At 42.3% G+C, this 16,476-nt stretch overlaps 1 protein-coding gene across 1 annotated transcript in view; it reads right to left on the bottom strand.

Annotated features, from left to right (window-relative positions):
* SLC25A20 (solute carrier family 25 member 20) overlaps nucleotides 1-16,117 on the bottom strand; it is a 38,481-nt gene extending 22,364 nt beyond the window's left edge. The window contains exons 1-2 of the mRNA XM_072651770.1: nucleotides 15,899-16,117; nucleotides 3,483-3,575 (exon numbers count right to left, since the gene is read on the bottom strand). Coding sequence (XP_072507871.1) covers nucleotides 3,483-3,575; nucleotides 15,899-16,033 — 228 coding nt within the window. The 5' untranslated portion in view covers nucleotides 16,034-16,117. The remainder of the gene's footprint in view (nucleotides 1-3,482; nucleotides 3,576-15,898) is intronic.
* Between the last annotated feature and the right edge of the window lie 359 nt (nucleotides 16,118-16,476).

The following is a 16,476-nucleotide window of genomic DNA, read 5'->3' as shown; positions in this document are numbered from 1 at the left end:
CCAGTTGAGCCCTCTAGCACAGGTGCTGACTTGGCAGCCAAAAAAGTGAATGTGATCCTAGTTTGTATTAATAGAAAGAGAGTTTCAAGAGGGAGGAAGGGAAAGAGGGAGGGAGGTAGAGAAGGGGATAAGCGTTGCGGTGTTCTGCCATTCTCTGATTTGGTCAGAGCATTATGTGTTCACTTTGCGATGGCACTTTAGAACTGGTACTGACAAACTGGTGCATGTGCAGTAAAAAGAGAACAGGATGGTGAGGGAACATGCCATGCCATGAAGAAAGTTTGGGACAAAGAAGAGGCCTTCAAGTATCTGAAGGCCAGAATCACATGGAAGGGGGATTAGACTTGTTCTCCTGGACCCTGGAGGGTAGAACTCAGAGGAATAAGTAGAAGTTACAGGGAAGGAGATTTTAGTTTGACCTAAGAAAAGTCTTCCTAATAATCAGTGCTATCCAAACAATGGAATGGACAGTGTCAATAACTAGTTGCGTGTCCTCACCCCAACCTATGCGAACAGTTGCAAGAGCTTCCAAATCAATCCTACCAATTCTGCTTTCTATTTCCAATCCATCTTTCATGCCACTGACAATATAGATAAATCCTTTCCAATATGGATTTACTCATATTACTCACCTCCTCAAAACCTTTCAGTGCCTCCACATTGCCAAGAATATATAGTTCTTTATTTTTCTTGGGCTTTTTGGGGGGCATCTCTGTCCTCTTCTGCAAGATGACTAGTCTAGAAATCGGTTTTGCATGATTGCGCATGTATAATCTATATCAAAGTGTGTGCCTTCTCAAGAAGTGGAGGGAAGAAGGAAGGAGGGAAGCAACTGGAAACTCAAACATTATAAAAAACAAACACTAAAAATTGTTTTTACATATAATTGTGAAAAAAATTAAAACATTCTTTAAAAACAAGAAAAAGAAAGTTTAAATCCCTCTGCCTGGCATGAAACCCCTTCCCAGAGTCGTCTTTCTGGCCACACTCTTATCGGTCCTCTGAACACAGACCCTGTGCTTTCTTGCCCCAGAGCCTTTACCCAAGAGTGCTCCTGTGCCTGCCAAACCCTCCTGCACAGGGCCTTGAAGACTCACGCTTCTCTCTCAGCCTGCTGAATTCCTTCTCATCAATGACCAATTCCACTGTTCCTCCATAAGGAAGCCTTTCCGGATTCCCTCCAGATGATGGTCTTCCCCCAGAATTTCATAAAGCACTTTATTTGGTATCTCTTTAATGCACTTCTCATGTAACAGCAAAGGGGAGGAATGGCGTGTGTCTCGGTTTCATCAGCACCAGAAGGGCAGGGGCTGAATGGAACAAACATTTTATATCTCCCTAGAACAGAGCACCTATAAGAATGACCAGTATTCAAAAAGTACTCAATAAATCCTTACTGAATGACCTTATGAAAGAACAAATAAAGGAATATTAACCCACTTGGTTTAATTAGAAACTGTAATTAGGGTTGAATTTAATTATATTTATATTTGTAGTTCCATACACATAGGGATTTGTCAGCTACACATAAAGGATTTAAAAACATTATATGTTTAGATACAGAAAAACTTGGATGCCTTTTTATTAAAGCCTCACAAAAACCCTGTGAATAAATTATTGTTAATGGATCAGTTGGCAAGACAGGGATCATCATGTCATCTTTTTTGTTTTGTTTGTTTGTATTTTGCGAGGCACACAGGACCAGGGGTCACACAGATATTAAGTGTTAGTGTCTGAGGCTGGATCTGAATTCAGGTCTTCTGGACCTGTGCTCTATCCACTGCACCACATAACTGCCGCTTGTCTTCTCGACAGACAAAAGAAACCAATGCCCCTGAAAGTCCAACTTGTCCAATGTCACCTTAAAGCTTGAAATAACAACCGAGAACTCTGAACCCTGAGCCAAAAGAGTAACTAAGACTACTTCAGGAGCTCCAGAAAGGATGGAATTGAGTTTGTTGTCCTTGATTTATAAAGTACAGTGTGAAGTATCTCTGGGCACACAACAAACACTAGCTGATGATCTTCAAAGGATCTCCTTTGAGTCAAGTTTGCAGGAGCTATTTTTGCACTGTCCCTGTCTCTCTTCTGGTTCAAATGATACACAGTCATTTCAGGAACTGCAATGGCCTTTGAAACTCTGTGGCAACCATCAACAGGCTCTGCAAATAGCAACAGTGGATTATATCTTGGTCACTTCAACCCCACCCCATACAAGGAGCACCTCTGAATAGGAAGGGCACCTATATTTATTGGTGTCCTTATATGGTTCCCTTCTCAGAAGCAGCTTCCCTTCCAGACCCCACTGTGACATCGAGCCCCTCCTACTCCCTAAGTCTAAAAAACTAGTCTTTCTAACCCACTCTCAAAACAGCTAAGTCAATCACTGCTAAATGGCTCGCTTTTTCTTTCTTCCATATCATGGTGACTTTTCAGTGCCTACCAAAAACAGGGAGTCAATGATTTACTAATTTATTTATGAGATTTGAGGGGGTAAGTGGGAAGAGAAAACTTCTCGATGACAACCAGACAGACAAGTCTCCTCCTTTCAGGATGGGGAGGAAAGGAGTTGCTCTCAGTAGATCCTTGTAAAATTCCAACAGGTAAAATGAGCCAGGCAATAAATGTATCTTCCAATTACTTTCTCAACATTAAGTGAATTTGAAATACCTAAAACATGACTGTGACACTCATTAATTATAAACTGGCTCAGTGTTTGCTTCGAGGTGTCTCAGCCAATCCCCAGTATTTTTAAGAAAAGTGAGCATATGTGTAATTATCCCACCTTGACCCCATCTTGGGGGAGGGAGGGGGAGGAAAGAAGAATTAAAAAAAAAGAAATGTATATAACACTGTTGTATATTTGGAGAGAACAGTAAGTTGTAAAGCAGCTTCATGTACAATCACTTTTTTTATTTTACTGTGTTATGGAAATGCTTGTTTTGTTCCATGAATTAAAAATAAAATAAATTTTAAAAAGAAAGAATTATGGACATGGAATGGACAATATATTGTCCCAAGTAATGTTATCAGGTAACATGTTTCTGTTTCTTTCACCTTGTTAACACAGGAGGGATCACTGTTGGAGGCAACAGGGGTGAAAGAGAGAGTTAGAATCAAGAGCTGGAGAAGGCAGATGGGAACAGGGAGAAAGGGATGCCCTGCTAGAGGGGACACAACCAGCTCATTCTCTTATAGACTTGATAAGCAACTTCAGAGAGTGGTCAGGAAAAGATAATTTAAATGCAAGCCTAAAAGCCTTTCTCCCTCTCTAATCTTGGCTTGAGGCTATTCTTGATCTAACTACCCATAAAAGGGAGTCATTTTGTAAGATCTGCTTAATCATACAAAATAATTGCTAGATTGGTGATAAAGAGACAACAAGGAGAGTAGGAGAGAAGAAGCAGTACTGTAGACATCCTACTGTGAAAGCATAATAAAAGACTATGCTTGCCTAAAGGAGGTCATGGGAAAACTCTTACCTCTCCAAAAAGTGTCTTTTTGAAACAGTCAAAGGTCCCAGAGTAGAGGGGAGGTTGTCCCAGCAAGCTCTTTGGCTGAGTCTGTAGCCTTACCTGTAAAAAAAATGTTAACATTCAGTTAACTTTCATTTATTCAAAGCTGACTGCCTAGTAAGAGGACTTTCTATTCCCTCTTATCTTTTTCCTTCTTGCGGTCAAACTTTTCCAATATGGAAGCGACATCTAACATTTTCATTTTCTCCAAATACGTCATTCTCCCCGGCACCTTCGATTTTGACTTCATTCCTCCAACTCTACTGAAAATGCACACAAAGTTCCTGCTAACCGGCTTCTTAAAAAATCGAATCTTTTCTCTATCCTCATCCATTTTGCTTTTCTGCGAATTCAAGGCAGCAAGCCATCTGACCCATCCTTGAAACTTTCTACTGGGTTTTCCTAACACTCTATTCTGGCATTTCTTCTGCATTCCTGCCATATTCTTTCACCCATCCTCTCTCTGTAGGTCTCCCAAAAAGAGCAACCCTTAGCTTTCTGCTTCATTGACTCCCTCGTAGAACTCATGTACTCATAGCTTTAACCAATCCACCATAACAGAAGGCAAATAAGCCAGGTTACATGGACTAGGAAAAATGTACCTGTCTCTTTAAGAAGAGCAAATGAGAATAAAAGACCAAGTAAATTCAGTTAATAAGGACTATGTTTCCCCCTTCACTGAGAATAGGTTCTGCCCTGCTTAGTTGTTTGTTAGCACTTTTCATATGGAATTCTATTCAAACGGTACTGATTAAGCACATATTCTGAGTCAGACAGTGCCAGGGTGCTGGGGATACAAAAATAAAACCAGAGCAGGCTCCATCCTCAAGGAACTTACATCCTAATGGGGTGGCAACGTGCCCACAGGTGATGCAAAACAAATAAAAAGTAATTTAGAGGTAGGGAAAACTAACACTTAGGTCTCTTGTAGGTGGCCTTGAAGGGAGGTAGATGGGAGTTCCCATGTTAAGTCTTCTGAGCCCCAGTCACACTTGGCAACTATCTCAAACTCATAATGTCCAAAACATTTTCCCTCTTTCAAATTTCCTTATTCTTTCTAATCATGCAGGTATACAATCTTGATGTCATACTTGAACTCTTATTTTCCCTCACCCTACATATTCAGTCATTTGCCAAGTCTTGCCATTTCTGTCTCCACAACATGTCTCAGGGCACGTTTGATCAGGCCACTCCTCTAATTCAATAAATGTCAGGGACTCCCTACTACTTGTAAGGTCAAAATTCCTCCAGCCTTTAAAGCTCTTTACAAGGTCACCTCATCCAACATTTCCAGCCTCATTATACACTAGTCTGGGTCACACCCACTACAACAAAACCCACCTGCCTCCTGACTTTCTCTCCTACTGGACACCCACACCACCTCCCTTCATCACACCTTTGCACCAGCTGTCCCTAAGGGCTGGAATGTATTTTCTCGATAACCCTGACTCTGAAAACTTCAGGTCCTTTAAAACTCAGCTTAAGTACCACCTTCTACATGAGCAGTCCCCTAATCCATCCGTTTACCAAGTGCCTTCTCTCCCAAATTGTATGTATCATGTATACTTAGAAGTGTACATGTTGCCTCCCAATACTTGAAGACAGGGGCTATTTTTCTTTTGTTTCTGTAAACCTAGCACCTGGAGCAAAGCAGGTTCTTAATAAATGCTTCACCAATTATGGATCTGTGACCTTATCTGTATGGGTGTTCCGTCCATTACAACCCTACGGTACAAATGTAGAGGAAAGGGTGCTGGATTGAGCATCAGGAGAAATGTGGTTTCAAATTTCACATTAGACACTAGATGAGTGACTTTGACTCTGAGTTCCACTTTTCTCATAAGTAAAACGGGCTTGGTAGTAACAAATGTTAAGTAGGTATAGGCCTACTTAACAAAAACAGAGTGGCATCAATGATAGGAGGGCTGGACTTGGATTATAAAAACCTGAATTCAAATCTTGGCCCTGCCATTTATAAGCTATGTGACTGTCAATTAACTCAACTCCTTGGTCCTTAGGTTCTTTATCTTAAAATCAGAATAACATTCTCCAACAGCTAAATGATCAAAGGATATGTAGAGTAAGTTCTCAAAAGAAATAAAAGCTATCAACAACCATAAGAAAAATGTTCCAAATCACTACTAAGGAAAAAAACCCAAATTAAAACAAGTCTGAGTTCACCTCATACCCATCAGATTGACAAAGATGACAAACCTGAAAAATGGCAATCACTGTCAGGGCTGTGGGAGGGAAGGCACATTAATGTATTGCCAGTGGAGTTACGAACTAATCCAACTATTCTAGAAAGTAATTTGGGACTAAAACCAAAAAGATTACTAATCTGAGCATAATGTGTCCAAGTGAGACCTCTACTTGGGACAGACTCCAAGGAGAACAATCCACATGTGCAAAAATATTTGTAGCATCACTTTTTATTGTAGCAAAGAATCAGAAACAAAGTAAATACAAATCAACTGGGAAAAGCTGAAGTAATGTTATATAAGGGCATATTATCATGTAAGAAATGAGGAAAGGGATGCCTGAGAAGACTTGTATGAACTAGTGTACGTGAAGGGCGCAGAAATAAGACTATATACAGAACGACTGTATCAGAAGACCTCTATTTAGTATTATTGCTAATGACAACAGCCAGCATTTACAATGTACTTTAAGGTTTTCAAATTACTTTATGTATTATTTTATCTGATGGTCACCACAATTACGGAGTGGGTGCTAATTATTATCCCCATTCTACAGATAATGATATTGAGGCTGAGAGAGGTTAAGTGACTTTCTCAAGGGCTCAAGTACAGCACTTCAGGAACTGAAGTCCAACACAATCCACTGAGCCACCTAGCTGTCTCAAATAGGATAGCATTGATATAGCTCTTGAAGTTTGCAAAGCACTTTACATGTTCCCTCATTTGACCCTCACAACAATCCTGTGATAGAGGTACTAACATTATTCCCATATTACAGATGAGGAAACAGGCTGAGAAGTTCAGCGAGTGGCCAAGGGTCATACAGCAAATGAATACCTGACCCCAGATTCCAAATCAGTTCTTCCTGATCCTAAGTCTAATATTCCACCTGCTGCCCCCCCAGTTACCTCAGTGCAATGACCAATTATGACTCCAGAAGACTAACGACAGAACTCGCTTCTTACTCTTGGCAAGAAATAACAACTGGAGGTACAGAATGATACCTATGACTGTCACATGCTGCCAATGTATGGCTTAATTATACTTTTCTGTTATAAGGGAGGGCTTTTTTTGGGCAGGGGAGGAACAGGAGAAGGGGAAGACTAAAGGGGATTAGGGATGTCAAAGAGTGTCAATGGCATAATTTAAAAATGCATAGAAAAGAGCAGAAGGAAATTCAGAAAGGGACAGAGAAAAGCAAGTAAGTGTTGGTTCTTTTGTGTTAAATTTATTTTTATTTTAAAAGCAAACCATACTGTATATAATATACAGTTTTTATATAGTCTTCTTTTTTTGTTTTTACATATGAAAATGTTTGTGCTTGTCAAGTTCATAACAGGAATAAACAAGAAAAGGGACTCCTCATAACTCCCATGTATCCTGTGGCCTCGCATCCCAAAGTCTGGGATTATAGGACTAGGTTTGATGGCTGGGGGAGTGAGGGGAGGCTACCACAAAGCTATGATTATGTTTGTAACAGCTTCACCTAAGAACCTCAGAATAAAAGTTAGGTCTAGGTCTCTACAGATATTGCTAAAAGGTCCCTCCACCCCTGCGCACACACCCAAGTAACAATAAGACACAAGGCAATCTTTATTTCACCCCAGAGAAAATATAAACCCTATTGCAACTCTATAAAGTAGTTGGTACAAGGGTAGAATGTGTAACAAGGGTCATTTTAACAAGGTTAAAAATTAAAAGAGGAAGCATCTGTTTTGGACTTTATGTCGGAGCAAACCAACATATAAAGAATTCACATTAGCCCATAAACAGTTCATATAACTCTTCTCCCTCTACAATGAGTCCTGCTTTCCTCCTCAATATACAGACCTATGCAATTCTCCAGATATACAGCACCACCCTGTGGTTTGGACAATGAGGAAGAGAGACCAACTGAATGTTGCTAGAGAGAACTAACTGCCTTCAACGTATTAACATATCAGGGGAATCATTCAACAAAAATAACCTGGGGTTCAAGAACTCTGGCTACATTAAAGCTGCCATTTCTCAGGCGGAGATGTTGTGCGGTAGTCCCTCCAGTTACCATCACTAGGGTTGGGCACCATTGAGGGATCCAAGCCAACAAATGGGCAAAAGGGAAACCCATAGGTTTCTTATTGTAACCTTCTTAAGATGTCCCCATCCCCACAGGGAAGTGATCACCAAGGGATGTTCCATCAATTAAAGAGGCATAACAGAAGTCCCAAACAAAGGTCTCATCCTTTAACCTTTCGAAGGGGCTCTGGATGACTCATAGTCACATCATTTCCATTTGGACTAATTAATCCACAGGGTTGCTGTGAAGAAAAAATTTTGAATTCAACAATAAACATTTACTCAGCTTCCTACTGTAAGGCACTGTGCTAAGTCCTGGAGTTTCAAAGAAAAAAAAGAGCTTCTATTTAACTGAGGAAACACAACTGGTACACAATCACCAAGCATTTATAAAGTAACTGCCAGGAGCCATGCACTGTGCTAGGCCTTGAGGATATAAATTTTAAAGTGAGACAGATCCTATCCTCAAGGCCTTGCATTATAGTCTACCTATTCACAAATCAATATAAGCTACTGTATATACAAAATGAATTATAGGGGAGTAAGGGCATGAAACTAACAACTGAGGACATTGGGCAAGCTGTCATCAAGGAGGCACCTGAACTCAGCCTTGAACAGAGCTGAAGCAGAGGTGAAGAGGAGGCACATTCTAGGAATGAGGAGCAGGCTGGGCAGGCATTGAATGGAAGGGTGCGTACAGGAAACAGCAAGAAGTCCAGTTGGGCTGAACAGTAGAGTGGCAGCATGAGGGGCAGTACTATTTAATCAATGAGATGGAACAAAGGCTGGAGCCAGAATGCAAAGGGCTTGAAATGCCCTTTGAAAGCACTGGGGAGCCCCAGAAACTTCTGGAAGTTAGGAATGACATAGTCAGACTTGTGCTTTAGGAATATCAATCTAGTAGCTATGTGGAAAATAGATTGTAAAGGGGAAACCTTCCAAGCCATATCTTCTCTACTCCAATCACCATCTCTCCTCCCCAGGGGTAATTTAAATTGTCTTTGAAGCCCTTAGTCCTAGCAAATGAGCTCTTGCATTACACCTTGCTAGGGCCTAGGTCTCCACTTTATGCCATGCATTCTCTTCTCAGATGTAGAGTATTCCTTCAACTTTCTCCCTGGTAACGTGTACTATACCTATGGGACCACTGGCCAATCTTGATGGGGCCTATGCCACTTCCAGGGCAACTCTACTCCATGCTACTATTCACAGACCCCATCCCACCCCTTTCCAGCTCTCCTTTAAATATTGTCCTCCTGCACCAGAACGTAACGCCCTTGGGAGTTTGGATCCAAACAACAGTTTGGATTTGTATCCCTAGCACTTAGCACAGTGCCTGATGAACAGTAAAAGCTTAATCACTGATAGCTCAAGCTGTAAGCCTCACTAGTGGAAAGGCTGAGCCTACTGGATCACATATCACCCAAATGTCAGTCCCTAGGGAGGGGGAATGGGTCTGAACAGGCAGTTTACCAAGGGGCAAACAAGCCTAGATCAGAAACAGAGCAGGTAAAAGCTCCAAAGCTTACAAGTAATGAAACCAGGCCTATGAATGACCCATGTACTTTCAGCCTTGGTAAGATGGGGAGACTTAGCCTCAAAATAGATATAGGTAGGTAAAAATGCTTTATTTATCTAACTAATGAGATAAGGTTGGAAAAGAAACATTAAGGAAGGCCTTAAATGCCAGGCTGAGTAGCTTGCATTTTATCTTATAGACAATAAGAAGAACCCAGAAGGTTTTTGAGCTGGGGAGGAACATGATAAGAGCTGTTTTGGAAAGATGATTTTGGCAGCTACATATGGGGAATGAATTGAAAAAGGAAGCCCTGGAGAGAGGGAAACAAAAGAAATGGTTATTACAATAATCCAGTCAAGAGGTAAGTGGTGGTAGGTGGTGTGTGAGAATGGGATCAAAAGATTTTTCAAAAATAGGCAGTAGGGACAGAACCAGTAGATAAGGGAGGGATTGACCAATGGGGCACCCTCCCAGAGGACATAGGATGGGATAGGGAATGAAAGGCCCAGGTGGAAGGGATTATCCTTGACAAAAAGGGGCAACTATTCCTTAGAAACCAGAGCAAAGTGGAAAGGAAAGGATGGGTACTGACACACAGGAGTTTTAAGGTGTAGAGTGGGAGAAATGAGGAAGCTCCTGCCACAGCCAGTCTTCACTTTCTCAGTAAAGAAGGAAGCAATATCCTCTCCTGAAAAAGGGAAGAGGATCGTGAGGGGTTCAAAAATAAATGCTGTGGAGAGGGAAATAGAGTCAATTATGAAAGAATGAGAGGTTTGCAACCAATTTTGGTATGGGAACAAATAAGGAAACTTATTTCCCTCCTCTGTAGAGGCAGAGAACTGTAAGTGGGAAATCCTGCATACACTATGAGGGGTGGTTATTCTATCAGGCAGGTTTTACTTAACTTTCTAACAGGACAGTTTCACATGCAGCAGAGGTAGCATATCAGGAAATGTCTGTGGAATAAAAAACAAAAGCCATCAATAAAAAATACCATTTAAAATCAAGAAACTGCCCTGTGGCAGTGAAGACCCAGGCTGAATTCATAGTGGATCCAGCTGATATGGTTGTGTGCTGTCAGAGAGCTGGTACAGGAATGGGTGATGGGGAGCTAAAATGTGGAGGAGCTGGGTCTGACAAACAGGGGAGTGAAATCACCATATATACTGATGTTCCCAAGTACAAAGTGAGAGGGAGAAGTGAACTGGAAGATGGTGAATCAGGTATTAAAAGCTGGAGAAAAGAGGGAGAATGACTTGCAGAATGACTTGTATATTATGGCAAGAAGAATCTAGAAGCGTGATATGGAAACATGGAAAGCAAAGAAAGTTAACAGAGTGACATTGGCAGGTGGAGGGTGTAGAAATGGTAATGGAAGGGCAACATACAGATTGATTTCTCCTGATTCTGCGTGTCAAGATGTATGAGAGTGGGAACCAAAAACAGAGACAGTAGCCAAGGATATGGTATCTTTAGGAGAGAAAGCAGCTAAACGGTACAGAGGATCCAGCTTCTGCCCTGGAACCAGGAAGACCTGAGTTCAAAGCCAGCCTTGGCCTCTCATTAGCTGTGTGACTCCAGGCAAAGTCACTTTCTTAGCCTCTGTCTGCCTCAGTTTCTCTATCTATCAAATGAGGGTAGTAATAGCTCCTGCCTTCTAGGGTTGCCGTGAGGATGAAAAAAAATCATACTTGTCAAGCAATTCACAAAGTGCCTGGCACATATTAAGCACTATATAAATGTTAGCCATTATTATTAAATACTTATTAAACCCCCACTACGTGTCAGACACCATGCTAGATACTAGGAATACAAAGTGAAGAATAAAACAGTTCCTGTCCTGGGGGCTAGGGAGCAGGGACAGAGACTTAAAATCCTTTAGAAATGTTATTAATTAATTAATAATAATTAATTAATGATGCTATTATCCCTCAGAATTAGTCAAAAAGGCTACATCCTCTGGCTTCTTTATTTAGACTCATGATGTTCCCTTATCCACAAAGACTGCTTACTCCCTTGTCCACCATTCAAACATCTCTCCTCCTCTATCAGGTTAAGTACACTTGGCCTTGGCAGCGCCCATCTGGAGGCGCCCAATCCAGAAGTGATCTCTTCATCTTCTGATTTCTTTTGACTGACCACGTTTGACTCTGTATCACAGTCCTTTGTTTCCCAGGCTTTTTCCCTTTTAGGGGAATGGAAGCTCTAAGAAGAAAAGAATCTTGTTTCAAACATCTTGGCAATCCCCTCAGTGCCTAGAAAAGCACCTTTCCAGAAGGATGCTGCTCAATAAAAGTCTGTCATATAAGACACCAACAAGATCTTAAGGCCAGTCTTATGCAAAAGAGATGATGAAATATCAATACCTGTTGATATTTCAGGAGCATTTGTCCAAAACAAAAAACACTCTCCCCCGCAAAAAACCTGCTGAAACCTGAAACTGGATAATCACACCTCCCTGTTCTGGCTTAAAGCCAACTGAGCTTTATAGGATTTTAAGATGTAGATACTCTCAGGAAAGGATGTGCAGTAATCCTTGACTTTGAACCTACTGACATCCTTTCTTAACCAGAGAGCCTGAGAGAGGCTGAATAAATTTGATTTCAGATTTCGAAATGCCCTATTCTGTGTTTAGTCATGCACTTAAATCAAAGTTTGGCTCTCCAACACTGGATATTAAGTATGAACATTAATTCGATTCTACTTGGATGTCTTTTATTCCTGAATCAAGGGGAAGCATCATGAAACATAAAATAGAACAGGGAAAGATTGGAGACAAAGAAACCAGTGAGAAAAACAAGAAAATAAACAAGAAAAATGAGAAGAAATAAAGATCAGACCTAGGGAGACTTCAGTGGTAAACAAACAAACATAAAACAAAGGAAGTCGTTACACAGATATGGCAGAGGTAAAAATGACAGGATTTGGCTAGTCACTGGTGATAAGAAGGTGAGAAGGAAGTCAGAGATGATTGAGGTCTCAAGCCTGAATGACCAGGAAAACAGTGAAACCATCAATAGAAATAAAGAAGTTAGGAGAGAAGGAGAAGCTTTTAGGGAGGTGGGGGCAGTGAGGAATGAAGATCAGTTTGGGACCAACTGGGTTTAAAGAGCAAGTGTAGCATATGGTAGAAGTATTTGGGGGTGGGGGGAAGGGGTGGAAGCAGCTTTCTCAAAGTGGCTGGAAAAAGGGCTATAGCTCTAAAGAGACCTCAGTCATCCTAAACTACTCACTCGACTCCACCTTAAATATCCAATCAGTTGCTAAGTCATAAGACTTAATGTTTTATTTTTCCTTACCCTTATAGAAATATAAAAAAGGAATATCTGTATTTCAAGAGAGGACTGGGAGAAAGAACAAGCAAAATTCCTAACACAAAGGAATCAGAGAATGGCAGAACTGGAAGAAATTTAGAAAATTACACAGACCATCCCCATTTCTTCCTGCCCCCATTTTGTAGGTTAGGAAATAGTGCTATACAAAAGTCAAATCCCTTCTCCAAAGTAATATGAAAATATTTATCCCTAACATGCCTCAGAATATTCAGTCTCCCCTTAATCTAGCATGGAAAGACTGCCTAACTAATTTTTCCTAAACACTGATATCACTTCTCACCCAGTAGTCTCTCCTCTGTCTAATCTATCCTTAACATAATACTAGTCAAGTCCTCTGCTAAAAACCTTTCTAGGGACTCCTCCCAATTTCCTACTGGGTAACCAAATTCAAATTCCTTAGCCTGGCATTCAAGGCCTTCCATAACTTGGATCTATCCAACCTTTCAGCTTTATTCAGGCTCTGGTCAAGCTCAGATGCTCTCTGGTCCTCCCACTCACGCCCCCCCCCCCCTTATAGAACAGTCCACCTTTTTGTTTCTATGAATTCCTACCTATCCTTTAAAGCTCAATTCAAAAGCTACCTCCACCAGGAAACTCTCTGATCTCACTCATCCTTGTTTTCTTGCCCTAAGACCTCACTAAGCACTCTGTTTTGCAACTTTTAACCTACTTATTATGTCATGTTTCATAGAATAATTATGTGTCTTTAAACTATAAAGCTCATCAGGGTAAAGTTATCTTTTCTAAACTTTCTATCTGATCCAGTACCAAGCATAGTATTCCAACACAAGATGATAAAAAAGTCTGATAACAGAATTAGCAAATACAATGGGTTTTTACCTTTGCCTTTCTTTGTGTCCCCAGTATTTAGCAAGATGCCTAGCACATAGTAAGTGCTTAATAAATGTTTATGGATTTTAATTAAACTTGATTTCCAGTCTTAGCTCATTTCTGAGTAGGATTTAGCAGCCAAACAAACAGCCAAGCTCTTTCTGGGCTTGGACACCTCCACTGGCCTATCTTCATCCCTCACCTTCAAAGCTACAAAACAGGATTAACAAGAAAAACAAATATAAAATGATACAAAAATGATTCAATGAGTCAAGGTTAAAAGAGGCTGGCCTCTCCTAGGCTCCAATCAATGTGAAACAGAGTTGACACTTCCTTAGACTACATTCTGTCTGCTGGTGAAGATAAAGGGAAACATTCCTAAGCTGTCTCCTTAAGAGCTTCCAAACACTAAGAGGAAGGTGGATTCTTTTGAGCTAATAAAAGGTGTTCACCCCTCCTCCCCTTAATATAATTCTGAGCTCTGTTCTCACTATTCTATATCTAGGATTATTAGAGTCTCTTTCCCTACACCATCAACAATCACAATATTTTTTAGCACAGTGATGTTAAACTCAAATAGAAATAGATTCCTGTGGGCCACATGTTAACTAAGAAAAAGATAAAATTAACATTACCTACATTGTACTGTATTTTTATTTGTTTTGCCAAACATTACCCAATTATACTTCCATCCAGTTTAGCCTCACTAGACCTGAATTTGGTACCGCTGTTCTAGAACACCAAGATTCTCTAGTGTCATTTATATCTTTGTAAAACCTGTGAGTCTAAGGATGACAACCTCCTACTGCTGTTCCTCCCACTCATTCATTTCACAAATATATATTATGTGCCTAAAACTATGTGCATAGCACTATGGTAGTTCAATCTATGCATTCATGACTCTTATTGTATCTCTAGAACTAAGGAACAAGCATAGATAACTCCAATATACAATATTCTATAAGAAAGATCTCAGAGTGTGATGAGAGGTCCGAATGGAAGATTTCAATCCACAAGGAGTATGGGGAAGGTTTTCCTAGATGAGGTAGTATTTGAATTGGGCTTAAAAGGGCAGATTCAACAGACTGAAAGAGAGAAGCATTCAAGAGCATTTAGAACAGGGTGGACAAAGGCAGAGAGAGAAAGCTTTGCACTTGGAAAGGCATCATAAGATAGAGCTGAAGGGGGTGACTCTTTGAAGCACGCTAAGTTCATGGCTGATAAAGGAAATCCTCCTATCACTCTCCCTAGTGGAGAGGCAGGTGTCTTATCTTTAACGTTCTTCAAAGGCACTCTTCCTCCCACCAAATTACACTTCCCTTCCCACCAATCCTAATATAGCATTTAGTTTTTCATATCTCAAATATTTGCTAAAATGTTTGCCGTTGTTTAACGGTGTCCAACTCTTCATGACCCCCTTTGGGTTTTTCTTGACAAAGACACTGGAGTGGTTTGCCATTTCCTTCTTCAGCTCACTTTACAGATGAGGAAACTGAGGCAAACAAGGTTAAGTGATCTGTCCAAGGTCACACAGCTAGTAAGTACCTGGGACTAGATTTGAACTCGGGAAGATAAATCTTCCAACACATTACATGACTTCCCTTTTTTGTATTCCTTTAAAGAACAGTAAACTCCATGGAAGTAGGTCTTATCTAAACTTTGTATTCCCCTCCCTGCACGCTGCAAACACCTAATTAATGTTTGCTAAATGCATAAATTTCCTTTGTCGGTCCACTTAGTTGCAGATTACTAATCTCCAGTTTCCACTGGGTTCTTATGTGGTCTCCCACATATTCCCAGAATCTCAGAGCTGGAGGAGTTCATCGAGTACAGCCCCTCATTTTATCAAGAAGGAAAGGGGCAATTCTACCCTTTAGGATCGAGAGTGTGAAGGAACAGACGTAGAGAGCCCAGAGAGAAAGACGGGGGAGGAGAACCCTGGCAGTCGGCAGGTGAAAGGTCTGGTCAAAGGCACGTTGCCCCATCGCCTTCCTTATCGGAACTTCCAACAAGGTACACGGATACAGAGGGCAAAGACCGCTATGTCGATTGTACAGAGGAGGAAACTGAGGCCCTGGGAGTCGGGAAGGAGGAGTGGAGTCCCAAGCGGACCAGGACGACGATCAAGCCACTTCTCCGGGCCCTCGGTCTCCTCATCTGCAGGAAGACGAGGGTGCAAGGCCGGCTCCCCCTCGGGGCAGAGGCGCGGCTGGTCCCGGCCTTGGGACTCGTCCTTGTCCTTCCCGGCCCGTCCGTCCGTCCGTCCCTCTCCCCCCAGCTCCCCAGGGGGCCATGGCTCCCGCCATGCCCCGCTTCCTCTCCCGCCCCCTCCCCAGCCCCTCGCCGGAAGCAGCGGGAATCCCCTGGCCCACCTCCCCGGTAACTGGCAGGGGGCTCGCTCCCTTCCTCCGCCCAGCCCGGGCAGTCCGGCCCGGCCCGCACCTTCACCGTGTCCAGCGGGTGGCCCACTAAGACCACGCACACGCCGCCGAAGCCTCCGGCCAGGAAGTTCTTCCAGGGGCTGATGCGACGCGATGAGACCTCCATCTCATCCTCTGCAGTGGTACCGGCCTCCATCTCGGCAGCGCAGCCCTAGTCTCACTCCAGCTGTAGCCGTCGACCTTTCCCCCACATTGGGGGAAGGAGGCGGGGCCTTTTGGCGAGGGGCATGCTGGGAAACGGGAGGAGAGGCGGGCCTCGACCTCCTCCGCGCCCAGCTGGCCGCGCCCAGTCTGGCCACGCCCCCGAGGCCACGCCCCTCCCGCATTCCGGGGCGCCCCGACCTCGCCGTGCCGCTCCCGAGGCTTCCCCGGGCGGCTTGTTTGCCCTAGTCCTGCGGGGACAGCGGTGCCAGGATTGTTGTCCACATTTTTCAGAGGAGGAAACTGAGGCCCGGACAGTGACCCAGAGTAGCCGAAAGCCTTGGATTTGGAGTCGGAAGACACGGATGCTCCAGGGCGGGATCATATCAATCATATCAATCATTGTAAATTGTAAGCGCCTTGAAAGCAAGAACTGGG

The sequence above is a fragment of the Notamacropus eugenii genome, chromosome 1, assembly GCF_028372415.1.
Source record: "Notamacropus eugenii isolate mMacEug1 chromosome 1, mMacEug1.pri_v2, whole genome shotgun sequence".
In the NCBI taxonomy this organism is placed as follows: domain Eukaryota; kingdom Metazoa; phylum Chordata; class Mammalia; order Diprotodontia; family Macropodidae; genus Notamacropus; species Notamacropus eugenii.
The sequence above is the reverse complement of the archived record's forward strand: the minus strand, read 5'-3'. Positions and strand labels throughout refer to the sequence as shown.